Below are 20,523 nucleotides of genomic sequence, written 5' to 3' on the forward strand. Positions count from 1 at the left end.
GGGTCCCCACGGCCGACTTCTCGGATGCAGCCGAGGGGGTGGGCAGCCGGGCAGCCGGGGAAAGCGTGGCCCCGGTAGTAGATGCAGACGGAGGAAAACCCTGAGTGACTCTCCCATTTTGGATCACAGTGTGTAGGTGGCTTTGCTCTGTGAACGGCGTTTAAAAGAACCCTTCACACTTTTTCTATGTGAAGGAAACGCAAAAGTTCAATAAAAAACGAAAGGCTTTTCTCATGGGAAACGGTGGTCACAGCAGCCCCAAGAGCAGGGTGATTCAAACCGGGAGCGCCCGCATCTTTTCCACCCGGGGAGGCCGCGCCCACGCACAGCAGACACGGGGAGCTATGACTCGCTTCCCTGTGTTATCACAGGAGGTGTCCCCAGCCAGGGGGCAGGGCTGGCTCCTCACTGGCAGACAGGCCAACCCGAGCCCGAGCCCGGCGAGCCCGTGGGGCCACCCTTCACCTGGCTCCTGCCCCCAAGGGTGTCAGTGATAGCAGCCACGTGATGGCCGCAGCAGGCACTCTGCACTGACGGGCGGACCTGGACCGGGCAGCTGGCCAGCCCTCCGGGAGGTGGGGATGATGTTAGTAGAACATGCTCTGATTCTCATGCACAGGCCCAACGGTCAGCATTTAAAAACGTTTTGTTTTGCAAGAATTCCAGATTCACACAAAGTGGCAGAGATCCGTGTCCCCTTTAGCCAGCGTCCCTGTAACGACACTGTCGACAGCGGGGCCCGTGTGGGCACCGTGTGTGTGTGTGTGTGTGTGTGTGTGTGTGTGTGTGATGCCGCGGAGGAGACCAGGGCACGGAGGACGGGCCGTGTCCCAGCTTTTCTTAGAACCTAACCGATCTCCCAGCAGCTGAGCGAGGTGGTGTGACTGTCACCCCCATTTTACAAGGGAGAAAACTGAGCAAGAAGTCAGGAGAGAGAGGTCATTCTCCGGAAGCCGCCCGGTGCTGGTCCTGAGCAGGCTTTCTCTAGAAGAGCAGCCTCGATGGCTCTGCAGGGTCAGCCTTCGTGGCCTCGGACCTTCCCCTGGACCCTGCGCCAGGCCAGGCCAGGCCCGGCTGGCGCCTTTGGGGAGAAACGTGTTTGAGACTTTTCAAGTTAAAGGCGGCTTTAGCCAGCCCTGCGCCCATGACCGTTCCCAGGCATGTCCTCCACGTGCATGACTCCTGTCGTGTTTTTGAATTTGCTCCTCACATGATGCTCACAACACCACGTCCCACTGTTTATGAAATCATTAGGTTTTACCTGACAGATGACCACAGCAGGCCCCGGAGTGGTGAGCACTGTTTGCCGCAGGTGACTCTACGCTGGACAGTCACCGTCCCTCCTGAGTGTCTTCGAAGACCCCAGAGGGCAGGCTGTTGGGATGGGCCGGGCCTGGAGCTAGGGCCTGGGGCCACGCTGCCTTTAATAAAATGCAGGGAGAGAAATCAGGACGTGTAGAATCTAGAGATTTTCAGCAGTTCCTGCTGGTGGCATGAAAGTATTTACCTTCGTTGTTTTCATTTATTTGTTTATTTATTTTTTTAATCCTCACCCCAGGATATTTTTTCTTTTGCTTTTTAGAGCGTGTGGAAAAAAGGGAGGAGGGGGGAAGAAGGGGAGGGGGAAGTGGGGAGAGAAACATGGATGTGAGAGCCGGGGATTGAACTTGCAACCCAGGTACGTGCCCTTAAGCCCAAGACTTTTTGACGGGCAGGCCGATGCTCCAACCACTGAGCCATACCAGCCACGGCATGTGTGACTTCTAAAAAATTGAATTAAGCTGAAGGTGACTTGGAAGCATGGACATGTCTGTTGTATTGAGCCAGCAAAGCCCGAGGCTGGGGCTGACGTTCCTGACGGCAGAGCTGGTGCGGGGCTGCGAGGAGGGAAGAGGGGTGGCCGCGAGTCACCGCATCGCCCAGCCGCCGGTTGGCACTTTTCGCCCGAATCAGAAACACACTCGCACTTTATGTGGAGCTGCCAGATTCGTGCTGAACATTTCCAGGCAAAAACAGTAATTTTAATTATCTATGATACAGTATTTATTTTGCGAACCATCCTAACTTTAAATTGTGCACATGGTGTATGGCTAACTCTCAGCGAGACAAGAGCAAATTATTCGCACAGATTCATTCGGTAACATTCAAGTGCAAAGCGTCTAGAAGAGTGGTTCTCAACCTTCCTAATGCCGCGACCCTTTAATACAGTTCCTCATGTTGTGGTGACCCCCAACCATAAAATTATTTTCGTTGCTACTTCATAACTGTAATTTTGCTACTGTTATGAATCATAATGTAAATATCTGATATGCAGGATGTATTTTCGTTGTTACAAATTGAACATAATTAAAGCATAGTGATTAATCACAAAAACAATATGTAATTATATATGTGTTTTCCGATGGTCTTAGGCGACCCCTGTGAAAGGGTCGTTCAACCCCCAAAGGGGTCACGACCCACAGGTTGAGAACCGCTGGTCTAGAAGATACGTTGCCCTTACCCCACGAGTGAGGAGTTAACTTTCCTCCGTTCCTCCCGCCCCCTCACCGTCTCTCACGCTCTTTTTTTTTTTTTTAAAGTTTCTGGGAATCAGATGGAGCTAACTTTTTATTTCTTTTTTTTTCTATTTATAGTAAATGATAATAGTCTTGTTACCTAGGTCAGCAGTTTATACACAGTAATACAACATAGAAACAGCACATTGGTACTCTAGACGGAGGTGCTGTCTTGGGGTCTCGGGGCACTGACCTCTGCCCAGAGTCTGTCTGGGAGCTGGGGGGAGGCCCTCACTGTAAGCAGTCACGACTGCGTCCCCTCCCCGGGCCCCTTCGTTCCTCGTGTGGAAGCCCGGTGCTCGGGTGGCTCCTTGCCTCCGGCCGTGGTGCGGGACACAGAGCAGGTGACGCGGGAGGTCACCCGGGAAATGCCCACCGGGGAGCTCTCCCGCGGTTGCTGTTTAGTGTCACTCGGAGGCGAGCCTGCGTTTCGATGGTGGTGGCGCCCGTGCCCGGCCCTGTGACTGGCATTTCTCTCATTCTCGCGCTCACGCGTATTTATCCCACTTCTCTTGGTCAAGTTACAGGATGAATGTCTGCAGAGGTGACTGGGGTGGTGCTGAGGGAGAAACGGGGTCTGAGCAGGCGTCCCTCTGTGGCTGGGAAACATGCCCCGTTAGACCTGGAGCTGAGCTACTAGGGAGGTTCCGTCGTCCACACGGGCCTGTCTCGAGGGAGGAAGGTGTTGCGAGGTCCTCCGCGGGACATGTTTCCATCTTGTTCAGGAGCCTCATTGCAAAGACCCGCCAGGCCCTGGCCACGTGCCCCCAAATGAGCTGCCTGTGTCAGGACGTGACCTCACTGATGGGGCGAGGGGGTGCTGTGGGGCGCCGTGTGCGCAGGTCTAACGCGCTGCTGTTCTCTTCCAGCCCGTCCCTCCCTGCCCTCGACTGGCAGCTGCCGTCGCACTCGGGGCCCTACGAGCTGAGGATCGAGGTGCAGCCCAAGTCCCACCACAGAGCCCACTACGAGACGGAGGGCAGCCGGGGGGCCGTGAAGGCGTCGGCGGGAGGACACCCCAGCGTGCAGGTACCGGCGTGCTCACCTGGGCTTTTCGGGTCCATAGGCAACTTTGTGGCAACCGCTAGCATCTCTTCCTTTTCTCTCTTTAAAAATAAGCTGTCACCTCCCAACTGGTCCAGCGAAATGCTTTGTGTGCCTGGAAGGCCTGGTTTCTCCCCGCACGCTTAGGGGCTGAGGGACACCGTGCAGCTCTTTTTGCTGCCGCTGGTGGGTCAGCTGCAGTCGTGGTGGGGCAGGGCCGGTGCCACCCCCCTCACAGCCCTTTGGAGGAAATAGGATTTAGGGTTAGAGCTGGTGTCCGGGGAGCACCTTGGTCACCGTGACAGGGGCAGGGGTCACCTGCTGCCCTAACCTTGTCCCCCTGCTCTCCCCGGGGAGTGGGTCTGAAGGCCCCGGGGGGCTGTGGGCAGGCATCGGCGTTTCCCTGGGTCACACGTCACCTAAGAAGCTGTACGTCCCCTCCCCTCCCCCACCAGGTTCTGGTGTGACCATCACGTTGGGGGTGGGCGGGCCTCGCCCCAAGCTCCAGGCCGTGCAGCAATGACAAGAACGTTCCCCCGAGTCTGTGCCCACCACGGCCGCGCCCGGCCCGCTATCGGGGATGATGCCAGTGGGCGCCCGTGTTAGGCTTTATTCACTGAAGTAAATAAGAGCTTGGGAGGGAGGAGGGCACGCAGGCCAACGCGTCGGCCAGCACCACAATCAGCACCATCAGGCAGGCGCTGGGGGCGGCACTCAGCCCCGCGGGGACGGTAGGTGGCACTTGTGGCCATGCACTTGGCACCGGTTAATACCTGCCTGGTTAGCCGCTCGACTCCGAGCAGCCGGTGACATTTTAAGTTGCCGCCTCCGGCGGGAGAAAGGTCAGACACGCCTACGTCCAGCCGAGCTCCAGGGCTGCAGGCATTTAGCTCCCTTTCTGGCCACAGTTTTCATGGACGAACGTGGTTGTGGCTGAACGGGAGAGACGTTCCAGCCGCGAGAAACAAGGAGGGGCATGAGGATAAAGCAGCGAGAACTAAAAGCCCTCCCGCTGTCTGTGCATGCCGGCGAGAGACGCGGGGGATGCGGTGCGGCCCGTGGTGCCTCCCTCACCGGCGGCTGAGGACTGTCCAGTGGAGGGTGCGCAGAAAGTGGGTGTCCACCTTCACCCCTTAAGTGTCCTGGGCGGTCGGGGTGTCACCATCAGTGTGACAGCTCGGAGCACTGACACCTTTTGGAGGAATTATAAACATTTAAAATAGCCTCGGAACTTAGTTCAAATTACAGGACAGCAAAGTGGGAGGGGCTGGCTCTGTGTTTAAACAGAAGGGACAGCCCCACCCCCATCGGTGCCCGAACACCAGGGTCAGGACGTCTGCCAGCGTCTCCTCGTGAGGAGCTGGTCATTGAGGATTTCTGACCCCTCGGTGCCAGCGTGAGTTTGCGTCTGTGCAAGTGTGAGGCAAGCGTGAAAAAGAAGGGATGGGGGGGCGAGGGGGGGCCCTTTTTCGGTTGGTGGACCACAAGTCAGATAAAACTGAGTTAGCACACAATTATAAAGCAAACGAAGAAAAGCTCGCTGCGTGGCTGTGATGGCTCGGTGCCCCCAGCCCTGCCCTGCACGGGCACCATGTTGCATGTCCTCCGACACCAGGACCCACACCTGCACCCTCGCCTCCTCCAGAAATGGCCATGATCGCAGGGCCTTAGCCCGACATGACCGGTCGCTGTTCTGATCAGAACTGTGACACCACGGATCGCGGGAGAGCCACCCAGCAAACCCGGAAGCTCTCGCTGGATAAACACGCTGTCCGGGAACCTCCAGCGGTCAGACCTTCCACATCGCCGAGAGCTTGTCTGGGAAGTGAGCCCGCGATCTTCTGCAGGAGGGGACGCCCAGGTGCCCGAGCGAGGACGCAGCTGTTTCTCCAGCGTCAGTGACGGGGGGAGCTGTCCCCACAGCCCCCCTGCTCTGCATCCGCGACAGCAATGACCTCCTTTCCGGATGGATGAGGGGACACGGTGCCACGGGGCTCACCCAGCGTCCGCCAGTGGGGTGGGGTCGAGGAGTGTGCAGGGCACTTTCCACACTCAGGACGCTTCCTAGACTCTCCAGTCACAACAGCCTAGGAGGCGTCCTGGGGAGTCGGGGGCTGCTCACTCCGCCCCCCCCCCACCCCACCCCCACGACCACAGCACGCGGCATGGCTCTATGGGGCTCTGTGGGTTCAGCAGGCTGGGTCTGGGCCCGGCAGTGGCTCTGGGAAGGGGCGGTTCCGCCACTTTCTCGGGGACAGGAAAGCAGAGGGGTTGTCGCCTGAGTGGATGGCGGGAAGATGCCTTTCCAGGGAGGCGGGCTGGGCCTCTCCCGGTATTTTTACTAATAAACCAGGGAGTTACATCCCTGAGGAGCCTGGATCTGGTGCCACCACCTTCTTCAGACGAGAACACAGACGCTCCCAAGCCCCCGCCGTTCATCCCTTCTCTGTCCTGTTTGCCTGGAGCCCCGCCTCCTGCCATCCTCCGGCCTCTGTCCAGGCCTCCTTCGTCCTTCTTCTCTGTCGTCCGCCTGTGTCCCCGACCCCAGAGCGCTGCTCACGTGAGCCCGTGGTGGGTGAGCATCCAGAGAGCCCTTCTGGGGTGTCCTGTGTCCCTGCTCCCGTCGGGGCTCGAGGAGCCACCCAGGGAGGCCGCTGCTCTCTGACCAAGGGGTCAAAGGGTGAAGCTCTGTTTACCAAGTCACCAAAATAACTTTCTCGATAGCATCTAGCCCATCACGCAGGGGGCCGGTGTATGAATAATTAATCAGTCATGGAAACATGAAACACAGCGAAGGCTTTGTCGATTCCTGAACAGCATTTTAGGTTCGCTGGTCAGTTATGAGTGGCCATGTAACCCCTGTCCGGCCGAGGAAGGAACCGGATCCAGAGCTGGGGGCCAGGTGAGCCTCGCTGGACTCACCCTCAGGCTTGGGCTCAGACAGGGTGGCTTGTGCTCTGCATGGTTCCCAGGGACTCCCTTTAATTAGGGCGCTTGGCGATTAGGCTCAGTGTTGCCCCCATAGACCATGGCAGATACCTTTCTGTCGTACTAGACATGTGAGAGCTGAAACCACAGAATGAACGCAGTTGCTTCTTGTCCGATGGTTAGAATCAGCATCCAGAGTCAGGCTCTTATAGTTTTGATTTTATGAAGTCTCCCCCCACTCCCCCTGGGCTCGTAGGGGTGGCTGAGTGCCCAGCACTGTGAGACTCAGGCCCTGGGGGGCTCGACTCCTAGGACAAACTGTGCCTCCTGTTATCCACTGTCCACAGCATGTGTGTGTTCCCCACAACTTCGTTCCACTTTCATCCAGTCTACAGCCAAGGCAGCACTATTAACCTGGAAAGCCAGGGTTTCACAAAAGCCAGGGAGGTCGCTATTAGTGAAGTAAATCACTATTTCATGGCAAACCTGAGGTCCACCTTGGAGCCAGGCGTCCGAGACCCAGGGCAGCTTCAGTTCTGCTCAGGGCCCTGCATGGGGGCCGAAGGCCGGGCAGTGGCTTTAAAATGCAGGTCTGAACCCAACCAGACACCCGCCCCGCCCCCGGCCTGCAGCCGCATGCTGCTGACCTGCCTGGGGCGCGGATTAATTTTTCATGGGTCGGCCTCAGCCGCTGGGCATCTGCTCTCTACTCTTTCACAGCGTCCAGGCAGGTGGCCGGCTCCTTCCCGGGCTACCTCGCCCGCGGGCCCAAGGATTGCGCCCTCGTGCGGGGCCTCGTTGTTGCTGTCAGGCGCTCGTGAGGACTTGGCGTGTTCTCTCCTCCCTCCTGCAAAGCCGAGTGGCTGTGAGTGGCGAGGAGGAGGCCGGTGACGATAATGAGTGGGGCGAGGGCCGGTGGGCCATGACCTTCACCCAGAGCCCCGGCTTTCACCTTTGTCTGCTGCATTCAGAGGCTGTTCTGTGTGTGAGGGAGGGGCCCCGGGTGGGGGGATGTCACCTCCTGAGTTGCTGTTACATAACTTTCCCTGAGCCGCTGTGGGCTGCGGCGCCCCGAGTGCTGTTGGCCTGGGCCTGGGCCCGGGTCTGGGTCGCTGGGCACGCTATACCAGTGGCTGGCCACGGCCTCACCTCTCGTCGGGAACACGGGACCCTTGTCCGGATACAGCACTTTGCTCTTTGTCGGCACAGAGACGGGCACACAATCGCCCCTTGACCAGCCACTCGGTGGCCGTCCCTCACAGCACTTGGTGCCAGGGGAGGGGCAGCTGATGGCAGACTGGTGTCCGGCCTGTGGGCGATGGGCATCTGGCCAGCATTGCCTATGGACCAGTGCGGGAGCCCCTGTGAGGTCTCCGGGGCCCAGCACCGGCGCCGGCCGTTGTGCCGGCCCTGCCCTGACTCAGGGATGGCAAGCACCAGGCCAGGCATGGCTCCCAGAAGGCTCCCCTCTGTCCACCCTGCACACGGGAGTGGCCCGCCAGCCCTCATCCTGGGCAGTTAATTACAGTCTCGCCCTCCGACGACTCCGGGGGCACAGCTGTCATGACTTCTGACCGCACCAGCTTTGCCTCTCAGGGCTCCTGGGCCTCCGCCCCGCCAGGTCTGACCCTCCCGCCCTGTGTGGCCATCGTCTTCAGGCCCACGTGTGAGCCGGGCAGCTGTGGCATCGAGGGGAGTGGCCTTGTGAGGAGGCACCACCTGGCCTCACCCTGCCACAGAGGCCCCTGTGTGTCCCGAGCATCTGGTCTGGTTCAGTTGCCCCAGGGCCATCCCACCTGCTGGAGACCTACGGCTTCTCGTTCTTTTATTTTGTGTCTAGAAATTTCCACGTGCCTCAGGGAAAGCTCTGGAAAGTGGGGTCTGAGTAAACACCAGGCATTGGAACGAACCCTCGCTGCCCGCTGACAGCCCGGGAACAGGAATTGGATGGCCTGGGCCCTGGTGGCGACAGCGTGGCCGGGGCCCAAGCCACAGAGCCAGGCGGACATTTCCTCTCAAAATCCCGTCACGGCTTTCCATGTGGAAGCCACGTCCCATCTTGGGACACCAGGGTGGAGGTGGAGGGGGCTGGAGTGAGACGGGACGCCCATTCCAGCAGGCAGAAGAGAGGCCTCCACGGGGGGGGGGGACGGTGCCTCCCTGCATTGAGGGGTGGCTGCGCGTCTGGGTGTCTGCACACTACACGGCCCGCGCCCACTGTGGAATGAGAAGGAGGACAGACAGTTTTGAGTGCAGGTTGGCGAGGAGAGGCCTGGGAAGCTTCACTCACTGTGGAACGGAGCTGTGTGCGGGGGGGAGGAGTTGGAGCCAGGCAGGCATGTGCTTAGGAAGACAGCCAGGAGTGGCCACGACTGTGGACAGAGGCCCGCGTGCCATTGTCTCTGGCATTTCAGCTTTTCAAATATTTATGCAGATAAACTCCCTGAATATGGTCCTCACTTATTTTCTGCCTTTTCAGAAAGGTAGAAAAATGTCACACACAAACCCAGGAAACTCTAGGAACGAACGATTTTTCCTGCAAGGAACATCGTGCGGCCACTTGGAGCCTCTTTGTTGCCGGAACTGAGTCTGTGACTTGTGTGCAGTTTAAAAACTGTGGCTGGAAGGCTTTGGTGTCCTGGCGGTTTACACCATCTCGTTTTACGGCATAAACCTGGTTTTGTGAGAGAACACGCGTGGTCTGACTCGGTACTAAAGCAATGTCATCCACAGGGAGGGCTCTCAGAAGTAAGGTGACACTTCGTGGTGTAAACTCGGTGTGGACATTGGGTCATTGCACACACGTGCACACGTACACACATGTGCAACACATGTTTGTACACGCATACACACGTACACGGTGCACACCTATACACATGCACACGCACAACACCGTGGGAGCTGGGCAGAGTGGCCCACCGAGACATAAGTCACTGAGACCAGCGCTGCAGGTGAGTCCTGGCTGGACGTTGCAGGTGCACAGCCAGCTCTGTCCCCGCCCATCCCATGGGAGTTCCGCGTCCTCCCGTCACTCGCTGTCACTGTAGGACGGTTCCCCTGAGCTGACTGGGCCCGGAGCCAGTTCCTGCATCCTCATACCTGCACATCTGCACACCCTGGCGCCCAGGCACATGCACACACACACATGTACACACATCACACCTGCACACACACCAGCCAGCCTTGTGAGGAAGGGAGTATTGAGGGCCCTTCATCTGGCAGCTTTAACCTGCAGGTCATCATGAACCAGGAGGCTGCGGGCCCTGAAACTCACTTTACAAAAGCAGAGCTCTCGTCCTGCAGTTAAGGTTCTGCCTGCACCACGTTAGCAGGTCCCAGGGAGGCGTGGCCCAGAGGGTGGGGTAAGGTGCCTGGGCTCACGCGTGTTCTCACACAGTTCGGGGGCTTTTCCTGTGACTTTTGGCTCCATTTTGTTGCCAGTTTTATTTCTTATTTCTAGTTTTCCTCTTTCCTTAATAAGGAGGCAAGAAATCGGTGTCTTTACACTGTCAGCTGTGCTTTGACGACCACATGTCACAACAGCAGGCCCCTCACCCCACGGACACCGGCCCCAGACGAACTCATGGCCACCCCTGTCGCTCACTGTCCCAGAACCGGTGCTAGAGACTGTGACTTCCCTCTTCATTTTCTGGCAGAGACGTGACGGGATGTAGGAACACTGCTCATGGAGGGGGACCCCCTCGGAGCCTCACTCCGAGTCACTGTCCCCTCGCCATGACCTGTCCCTCGCCACCAACTTCACCACGAGGCCCGGCCTCCTGTGCAGTTGGCAGCGAGAATCTGGGGACTGAAAGTGTAATTAATGTGATGATGCTCATACAACAAACAGCCTCTGAGTTAATCCATAGCAGGAACATTTGGGTAAAAAGAAGTGAAACCCTTTTCTAAACTGGATTTTCCCTCCCCGCATAGTTCCTTTTGGCATCGGGTAAAGACAAATTTTACATCTGGGTCAAATGCATAATTTCCCTTTGCTCCTGGGTTGACGCTCAATCACTGAGCCACACCGGCCGGGCCATAATTTCCCTTTGAACAGACAAGCTAAGATTTCCTTGCTTAGCTTGTGAGTAAATCAACTAAGAATGGCTAGTTGAAAAGGAACTAATTTCCCTCAACTGCAGGTCATCATGAACCAGGGCCTCGGTATCCCGTACTGACTTCTTTGTTCACGACACTGCCTTCCCCTGTGTGTGTGTGTGTGCACGTGTGTGTCCTGTGTGTGTGTTTGTGTATGTGTGCATGTGTGTGCCTGTGTTGCCAACTAAGCATGGCTAGTTGAAAAGGAACTAATTTTCCTCAACTGCAGGTCGTCATGAACCAGGGCCTCGGCCTCCCGGACTGACTTCTTTGTTCACACGACACTGCCTTCCCCTGTGTGTGTGTGTGTGTGTGTGTGCACGTGTGTGTCCTGTGCGTGTGTTTGTGTATGTGTGCATGTGTGTGCCTGTGTTGGGGGCATGGGCTTGGGAGCACTGCTTGAATTTCAACATTGAATAAACTTGACCTCAATCTCTCCCCTCACCTGTCATCTCACGCGTAAGTGCTGAGCTAAGCATAGGAGCTAAAAACAAACATTTTTATGTGTAGAAAACTCAGGAGCTCTTACACCTTGAAATGGAATAATGCATTTTGTTTAGCATAGAGAGGTCATTGTTATGACAGATAATTTTATAAATATTATCCTGACAGATACTATAATGTGCCAGAGGCTGAAAACCATGCAGTGCAACATGTGAAGTATTTAAATTACTTTTCTTAAAATGAACTTCATGTTTTAAATAATAGATGTTTACCTTCCAGGTTAAACCCCATATATTCCCATTTTCACTGAAATAGCATGTTTTTAAAAGGCTAGTTATACCCACAATCCATTGCATTCCACATGCCATCTGATAATCTCCACAGTGGGAGTCCCAGGGGGATTTTAAATTGTCATTTTCAAAACATCTGACCCTAGCTTGGCCGTGTCAGGCCAACGGGACTGCCTCCTGACTCCAAGGAGCTCGCCGGAGCCGCACAAAACGAGGTTTAGGCCGAAGACTCATTTTCTTGCATTAAGTTTACCACATAGAACACAGAATGGCAGAATTTGTTTCTTAATCAATCTCTGATTTAAATTTAATATTTTCTGATCATAAAATGTAGGTTTGGGTCCAGCGTGGAGTTAGGTTTCTTAGTAAGTTCGCTAACCTGGCAAAGACTGGAAGGCGTGGCCCAGACAGTGGGCCTCGTCTCCCGCACTGACTGCCCACAGTTCCCGCGCAGACACTCCAGTCTGCACCTGGAGAAAGGTCTTCAGTCCACAGGGGACACACGTCGCTCCTGCAGGTTAAGAGCCACCTGAGGTGAGTGCCCGGTGCTGGCGGGTTCCCTGTGGAGACCGGGAAGGTCTGCCTTGGTGTTCACCTGCATGTGGCCAGGAGGAGAGCATGTGGACAGAGCCGGCGAGGGAGAGACCACCCCACGCCCCATGCTGAGCACAGCTCTCTGTTCCTGCCAGCCTCTCCCCTGCCACTGTGGAAACTCAGGTGTGTCAGCTGCAGGCAGGAGACGCGCCCCCTGTGTGTGCACAGGCCTTGCACACTGTCATTAGTCCAAACGTGTCAGAGACCTGAGGATCAGGATGACACTCAGTTATTTCAACACGAAAGGACCACTTTGAGGTCGATCACGTTGGCAATGCTCAGGACTGAGGCACAGGCAGGCAGACGGAGATAAGACTAGGACACGCACACTGCAACCAGGAGTGCAGTCTCCCCACCAAACACAGGGCTCCCGAGGGGCTGGGGGCTGCTGAGTGTGCATGTAAACGTGAGTGTGCGTGGTGTGTGTGTGTGTGTGTAGAGCCTGTGTGTGCACATGTGTGTCTGAATGTGAATGCATGTAAGTGTGTGCAAGATGAGTGTGCATGAGTGGACTGTCCCCTGTGGTTCAGACTGGGGACATGTCTGCACTCACCCTCTGTGCACCATCCTCCTCTGGCTCCGTCACCTCTCCCCAGGGCGTTCAGAGCCTCCTGCTCCATTGGCCACAGCAGGTGACAGTTGGGTCTGTCAGCACCGATGGGCGGCTGCAGAGTGCTCGCCAGGACAGCATAGACACCAGGCCCTGAGCCAGCCTGTGCTGGGTGTCTCAGGGCCGCTGGGGAGGTACTGGAAGCTGCAAATTCATGCATCTCAAGGGCTGCAAATTGGTCTGTGTGTGTGACAGCCTGTGGGTGATGTCACTGGGGCGATACTGAAAGAGCTACTGCTCTTTCCACTGGTCCCTCTGAAGGGGGCCTCCTGAGACAGGGAGAAAAGGATCGTGTCCCATTGGGCACTTGATTCTACCAAGCAAACGGCTTAGCCTTAGCGTCGCCCAACTTTCTGATGGGGCCGCCCAGCTGCATGGGGTCCCCACAGCTGTCACTGGCCAAGCGGACACAGGGTGTCCTCGCAGGCTGTGACACACATGGAAGGCAGGTGGGTCTGAGGAACAGGCAGCCGCCACCTGGAGGGACCCGCCATGCCCAGAGGGACCCGTGTGCTGGGAGGGACTGGGGCTCCTTCCCACCTGCCTGCCCTGCAGAGGAGACAGCACGGCTGTGAGCATCGTCACTGTCGTCATCCCGCGTGCTGGTCACAGCGGTGGCTGTGGCTGCACATGTGCGTGTGTGTGTGTGCACGTGTGTGAGTGGGTACGTGTGCGCCTGTGTGTGCTTGAACAGGGGCAGCAGCGTTGAAAGCCTGCCTGTCACCAACTGCCCCCGGACCTGGGGGTAAGGGGGCCTTTTCAGGCTCCCGGTTTCATTGTCACAGAGAAGCAAGGGGCCGAGTGGGAGAGACTAACCCCGAGCACCTGTCACCGTTTCCTTTGAATTCGCCTCTGCTGATGAAAGTTTAATTGCTTCTGAGCGGCCTGTGCGCGGGTGCTGAGCGGGGGTTTGTTCTCTCGCCAGCTCCACGGCTACCTGGAGAGCGAGCCCCTCACGCTGCAGCTGTTCATCGGGACGGCGGACGACCGTCTGCTGCGGCCACACGCCTTCTACCAGGTCCACCGCATCACGGGGAAGACCGTGTCCACCACCAGCCACGAGGCCGTCCTCTCCAACACCAAGGTCCTGGAGATCCCGCTTCTGCCAGAAAACAACATGAGAGCCATGTAAGCACTGCCCGCCACACGGTCTGGGCGCCCCGGGGCACGGCAGGCGTGTCCTCGGCATTCGTAGCCCCCACATCCCACAGCTCAGTAGCCCAGTCCGTTTCAGCCAGTTAAATAGTGCTGCAGCTGTGAGTAACCCCCCCTCCCCCAGTGCCTGCATTCAGCTCCCACACAGGACCCAAATTGGAGGGACGGTTAACCTGCAAACATTGAACAGTTACAGAGAACACCGCGTCTGGGCCATAGTCCGTGGGCCGCAGTCCGTGGGCCCTAGTCTCTCGGAGTCCTTGACGTGTAGTCAGCTCTGACTCACTAGTTTAGAGTTGGATTCCTTATAAGCTGAGGCTTACACACCTCATCTCTGAATGGGGCCTGTACTCATGGCTTCACGAATGCTCTAATTGAGTGACTGTCAGGGGCTGTGCACATCACTCCTGAGCTGTGGATGCCACAGAGAAAGAGACCACAGTCATCCCACGGGATTTACATCCTGCTGGGGCCCCAGGGTGGTGTATCAGAGCTTGGTGGCCCCTGGAGCTCAGGATCATGTCCCTGAGGCAGAAAGCTGGGTATGCAGGGAGACAGCGTGTGCAAAGGCCCTGGGGCTGCAGAGTTTGGGGTGTTCATGGGGACAGTGTGGGAGGTAGGGCAGGCCACAGTGTGTTGGACTTTGAGTGGAATTTTGGTAAGTTTTGTCATGAAACCGTTCGAGTTGAAAACAGAGGGAAAGTTTTCTCTTCGTGTGGACTTTTCCCAGATTTGCCCACACCTCTGAGTTCATTCTCAGCCCTTGGGTTTAGTTCAAGAGCTGGAATCAGTTTCCCCCAGACCAGGCAGTCGGGTGGTTGGAGAGCCCGTGGGTCCTCAGCAGCAGCAGCTGTGACTTCGGTGAGAGCCGTCCAGGTGCAGGGGCACAGCTGGAGCCACCGCGGTCCCCAGTCTGCACCAATGGGCCGGGCCACCAATGGGCCGGCTGAGTGTCTGAGCCTCTGCCGCCTCCGCTTCCTGAGAGGAAAAGTATCAGTTTCCACCCGGCATTCTGTACACAGACTGTTGTGCTGGAGTCTAGTGCTCAGTGAAGCTAAACAAAATCCTGTGAAGCTGTAGGAAAGTCGGGATCTTGAGCTGAGCAACGGGGCTGCTGCCAGAACCTTAAATAAATGAACTTAGCTCCGAGACGAAGGGGCAGGTCCTGGCTCTGGGCTCCCGGGGCGTGTCCTGCTCGGGTCCCTCCAGGCCACGCACCGGCCGATGCTGTGGGCCTGCCCGTGTCTGCGGGTGGACGATGGGGGACCACGGCGAGAGGGACTGGGCTGTCTGCACGGCCCCCCTCCCTCGCCGGGGTAGACGGCAGGCTGTGTCCTGTCCCCGGTGTGTGGCTGTCCTGCCCTGGGGGCTCGGGCGGGTGGAGCGGTGAGGACGGGCGCCTTGCCCGTGGAGTGGGACCGGCAGGCAGTGAGTGGACTTCTGTTTTGGGCAGCATCGACTGTGCCGGGATCCTGAAGCTCCGGAACTCGGACATCGAGCTGCGCAAGGGGGAGACGGACATTGGCAGGAAGAACACTCGCGTGAGGCTGGTGTTCCGGGTGCACATCCCGCAGCCCAGCGGCCGCACGCTGTCGCTGCAGGTGGCCTCCAACCCCATCGAGTGCTGTGAGTACCCCGTCATGCCGACAGCGCGTCCTCGCCTTTTGTACGGCCCGAGCAGTGGGTCCCGTCCGCTAACATGCTTTCCTGGGCCATCTCGGCACACGCCCCTCGTCTCACAGTCCTGCCCTGTGTGGTGACGGCAGACACGGGTTAGCAGCGTCGTCCCAGGGCCTGGACTGGTCCCAGCACCGACAGGGGGGCGGGAAAAAGTGAAAGGAAGTTTGTCTTGAAACACAGATCCCTGCTGTGGTCGCATTTGCGTTAACCCTCCCACGGGACGTTGGGAAGCTGAGTGTCATCCAGCGTCCCTGGTGGTCCTGCTTCCATGTGGTCTGGGGTCCTTCCTCTTGCGATGTTTTGCTAGCTTTTGTTAGCAGATTGGGTGCCCTGCATCCCCACAGCCTTCTCTCTGCCCAGGAGGGGGACCCCAGGCTGGTCTATTGAGCTGCTCCCCAGGAAACCCGGGGGGGCCTGGCCCACCCACCAACCATGTCAGAACCACTCCTGCTTCCCTCATCTCGGAATGGCCCGACCCGGCCCCAGGTGTGGGCTCTCGGGAAACGCCCCTGTCCTCACGCTCACCTGCCCCCTGTTTCAGCTGAGGGCCTTGGTTTGGTTCTTTTGTTGCCCACGCTAACGTCAGGCTGACTCGGGGATGGGGTTCCTGTCGCGCCACGGCCCCTGCCCTGTGACGGTGGCCCTGCCCAGCTGTCCCCTGCCTCCCTGCTCCTGCTGGCCCCCGCACGTCTTGCAGACGCCTGCCCCACGCCCTGGCCTTTCTGCCGTGTGGCAGCCTCTGAGATGGGGGGACCCCTGGGCTGTGTGAGAACCCGCCGGCCTCTGGGGACAGTGTGTGGCCTCCCAGCACCGGTGGGGGGAGGGATGGCTACACATTGTCCCGTGATGGCTCACGCTGTTCGCACAGTCCCCAGAGGAGCTCTCTGAAGGCAGCGGTTCCCAAAGGCTTGGGCGTCTGGGGGGGGCATCTGGGGGGTGCTGGGGCGGGCGGGCCGGCGGCACCTCACTCACTGTCTCCTGACCCCGCAGCCCAGCGGTCGGCCCAGGAGCTGCCTCTGGTGGAGAAGCAGAGCGTGGCCAGCTGCCCCGTCCTGGGAGGGAAGAGGATGGTCCTGTCCGGCCACAACTTCCTGCAGGACTCCAAAGTCATCTTCGTGGAGAAAGCACCAGGTATCTCCCTTAGAATCAGACCATCGAGTGTTTCCGGGTGGGCACTGGGGGCATGGGGTCCTGGAGGCGGAGGCCTCTGCGCGTGGGTCCGCGTGTACAGGCGTGGGCTGTAACTGCTGGGGCTGCGTCCAGCCATGAGCGTTTGTGCCAGCAGAAGGTTTACTTCTGGAGTCGCCGAGGGCCCATCCTCACGCAGTTGGTGTCCGAGGGGCTGCAGTGGGGCAGCTGTGGGGCCGCTGCGTGGGTGGCATGCTCTCCCCTGGGCCGCATGGTGGCCCGCTGCATGGACTGGGCAGGTGCTCCACGTGGGCCAGGTCTTTCTCAGAATCACAGACTCTCAGAGGCAGGTGACCCGGCACAGAGCAGCCGCAATCACCAGTGGGACCCGCACTGCGGCCCACAAACCTTCCCATCACCCTCCAGCTTCCCCATCCGTGCTGGTGACCCCCAAGATGCCAACACAGAGCTGCTGTTCTCTTCGTGACTGGTGGCCTCCAGGCCCCAGCTGTTCTCTGTGAGCCATGCAGACCTCATCGTCAGGAGATCTACAGACGTCATCTGTGTGGGCAAGTGTAGACTCCACCTGTGCTGGCGAATGTAGACGCTGTGGGCGAGTGTAGACCTGTGTGGGCAAGTGTAGACCTCTGTGTGGGCAAGTGTAGACCTCTGTGTGGGCGAGTGTAGACGCTGTGGGTGAGTATAGACCTCTGTGGGTGAGTGTAGACCTCTGTGTGGATGACTATAGACCTCTGTGTGGGCAAGTGTAGACCTCTGTGTGGGTGAGCGTAGACCTCTGTGTGGGCGAGCGTAGACCTCTGTGTGGGTGAGTGTAGACCTCTGTGTGGGCGAGTGTAGACCTTCGTGTGGGCGAGTGTAGACCTCTGTGTGGGCGAGTGGTGAGTGTAGACCTCTGTGTGGGTGAGTGTAGACCTCTGTGTGGATAAGTGTAGAACTCTGTGTGGGCGAGTATAGACCTCCGTGTGGGCGAGTGTAGACCTCCGTGTGGGCGAGTGTAGACCTCTGTGTGGGCAAGTGTAGACCTCCGTGTGGGCGAGTGTAGACCTCTGTGGTGGTGTTTGAAGAGGGAGCTGTGGACAGAGGCTGCTGTGGGGCGAGGGTGAGAGTCCCTTTCCTCTGGATAGGTGTGGGGGTGGCACCACTCCTGCCCCATGGATGCCCTACCTGAGTCTGTGGAGAAGCTGCTGGCGCTCATGTGGTTAAGGTACGAGAGTGAGGGTTCCCGGAGTTTGTGGTTGGAGCCAGCCTGTCCACAGAGCAGCCTCCACCCTGCTGTGGGGGAGAGGAGCCTGCAGGTGGCCAGGCTGGTGGCCTGTTTCATCTTTTTCAAATTTCCCAATTGGAATTTTCCTGAGAGTGCCAGGGCAGGACTCATGCAAACCACTGAAAACCGCCAACATTCAGCCTCCATAATGGGTCTTGATTTTGTACAGTTTGCAAGAAAATTAAGTGCTTCAATCAGAATGGGCTTAAAAGTCTTCCCCATTTAGCGTAGTCTGCCTATGTAATCATGCACATAATTGGAAAACATGTCTTGAATTATGGAGAAAAACCAACTAAGTGTGATGACAAGGAGAGGAATTTGAATTTCTGGAACACCCTTCTTTGGAGGACGTTAATCTTGAAATAATTTAACCTTTTGAGCTTTAAACGTGTGTGTGTGAGTGCTGAGGCAGGAACGCCGGCCGGGGCTCTGTCGTCGCGTGGAAACTGTGATCAGAACTTGCACAAAGCGGGGGTTGGAGCACTTTTCTCTCCCTGTTCCCTTGACTGAGTCCCTTGCCTCCAGGGTGGGAATGGGCGCAACTCCTGGAGGCGCTCAGCCTGCCATGGGCACCCGGGACCCCTGCTGCGGGCAGCTCCCCCGCCCACACTGAGGGCTCGGTCATGGCATCTTCACTTCATGGCCTCACAGGTGTGAGGAGCTTAGTTCAGGAATGCCCAGGCGTCCTCACCGGGGCCCCCCGGGGCTTCCCTGGCTGGGTGCCAGGCTGTCCCTTGCCGGCTCGGGTTGGGGTGGTGGGGGCGTCCTCACCCCTCCATCTCCTGCAGCAGCTGGGCGCCTGGTGCAGAAGGCGAGACACAAACAAGAGGGCGGTGACTAGGTGTGACATAAACATCCTGCACCTGTGACAGCGAAATGCAGACATGGCCCCCACACCTCTGACACGCCGGTAATTTCACGTTTGGATTTAAGTAAGGCTGTTTGCGTGTTCACACAGGCATGTGCACGTTGCGTGTTTGCAGAAGGGAGTGCATTCCACATGTTTTCTCCTGGCAGAGGGCGCTTGCCCCCTCCTCCTGCATTCCCCACGAAGAGAAACCACTGAATCAAGTTAGATAACAACACAGTTGGCCTCTGGTTTTCCAGGGAGGTCACCTGACCCATTTTAGTTGTCTTTAAACGCTGCCGGTGGCACCCAGGCCGAGTGTGAGCGGGAGAGCGTGGCTGTGGAAGTCCCTGTCATTGCGTTGAAACCTCACAGAAAGGCTCCTGCAGCTGCAGCAGGCGTGGCTCTTGTGGGCGCCACCCTGTCCAGGGCTGCTCCCCCCCCCCCCCCCCCCCCCCGCCTTGGGCACGGCCTTTCAGAATCCACAGGAATCCCTAGGCGCACATTACTCAATTTTTATGTGTTTCAGGTAGGGGTTCCTTCTGCCCTCCAGGGCTGGCCAAGCCCGTGTTGCTCCGAGGAAGGGGTGCCTGTCCAGGGACCCCGACAGAGGACCGCGATAGTCATCAGCATTGGGAACAAGGCCCCTCTCGTGGAGTCAGCCAGGCCCTGGGTCAGTGAGGGGCCATGGTCCTAGAGAGAAGTGTCACAAAGGGGTGGATGGCATCCACACGGCTGCTGGCCTTGCACTGAGTCACACAAAGGCCCAAGGGGCAGTGCTCCAGCGTCTGGGACCTTTGGGGTTTGGCCTTTACCAGGGGGTCTCGGCAGGCCCCGCCAGCAGCCCATGAAGTGACAGGCGTGGGTGGCACGTTTACAGCCCTTGGAATATAAGGAACTAAAATGGCTTTGTTTTGTTAGTTCTCACCAGAGGATATTTTCCCCATTGATTTTAGGGAAAGTGGAGGGAAAGCAGGTGGGGAGAGAGAGAGAGAGAGAAGAGAGAGAAAGATTGGTTGCACTCACTCCAGCGGGCCTGGGGATCGAACCTGCAACCCAGGTACGTGCCCTTGATCAGGAATTGAACCTGAGACCCTTCAGTCATCAGACTGACGCTCTAACCCCTGGACCAAACTGGCCTGGGCGTGGAACTGAAGTGATCTTAAATCAGCATGATGCTCACCAAACCCAGGGGTGAATGAGACGCTTTTGCAGTTTTGTCTCACGGCTCAGGCATCGAGAGGGCATCCTCACCTCACCATGGGGAACAGTTATGAGAGACAAGTGAGGCCCTGTCATCGGGACGCCTGGGCCTGAAGGGCCATTTCAGGAGCAGTGTGTGCAGGGTGTGAGTGAGTGAGGGTGTGGGTGTGCACAACAGCGTGTGCAGGGTGTGTGTGCGTGTGAGAAGGTATTTGTGTCAGGGTGCGTAAGAGTGAGCGTATTTGGTGACTGGGAGCGGGGGTGTGAGTGAGTGGATGTGTGTGAGGGTGTGTGAGCTGGTGTGTGTCAGGGTGTTTGAGTGTGAGCAGGTATTTGTTTCAGGGGATGTGAATGTGAGCAAGTGTGTCAGGCTATTGAGTGTGAGCAGGTATTTGTTTCAGGGTATGTGAATGTGAGTTGGTGTGTGTCAGGGTGTTTGAGTGTGAACAGGTATTTGTTTCAGGGGATGTGAATGTGAGCAGGTGTGTCAGGGTGTTGAGTGTGAGTGTGGTCCTAGGGGCTGCAGCCCACGGCCTGGCTGTGCTGTGTGGGCAGTGAGTGACACCTGGCGGCCTGGGTGCCCGGAGCTCTCTCCGTGGCGCCTTCGCAGCTGGGCCCGAGCCCACGTGGGTCGTGTTTCGCTCGCCCTGGTCATCCAGCTG

At 57.8% G+C, this 20,523-nt stretch overlaps 1 protein-coding gene across 1 annotated transcript in view; it reads left to right on the plus strand.

Annotated features, from left to right (window-relative positions):
• The window catches only part of NFATC1 (nuclear factor of activated T-cells, cytoplasmic, calcineurin-dependent 1), a 48,944-nt gene that overhangs the window by 19,035 nt on the left and 9,386 nt on the right, over positions 1 to 20,523 (plus strand). The window contains exons 4-7 of the mRNA XM_005861587.2: positions 3,425 to 3,584; positions 13,489 to 13,691; positions 15,172 to 15,344; positions 16,389 to 16,529. Of these exons, the coding sequence (XP_005861649.1) occupies positions 3,425 to 3,584; positions 13,489 to 13,691; positions 15,172 to 15,344; positions 16,389 to 16,529 (677 nt within the window). The remainder of the gene's footprint in view (positions 1 to 3,424; positions 3,585 to 13,488; positions 13,692 to 15,171; positions 15,345 to 16,388; positions 16,530 to 20,523) is intronic.

The sequence above is a fragment of the Myotis brandtii genome, unplaced genomic scaffold (assembly GCF_000412655.1).
Source record: "Myotis brandtii unplaced genomic scaffold, ASM41265v1 scaffold154, whole genome shotgun sequence".
Classification (NCBI taxonomy): domain Eukaryota; kingdom Metazoa; phylum Chordata; class Mammalia; order Chiroptera; family Vespertilionidae; genus Myotis; species Myotis brandtii.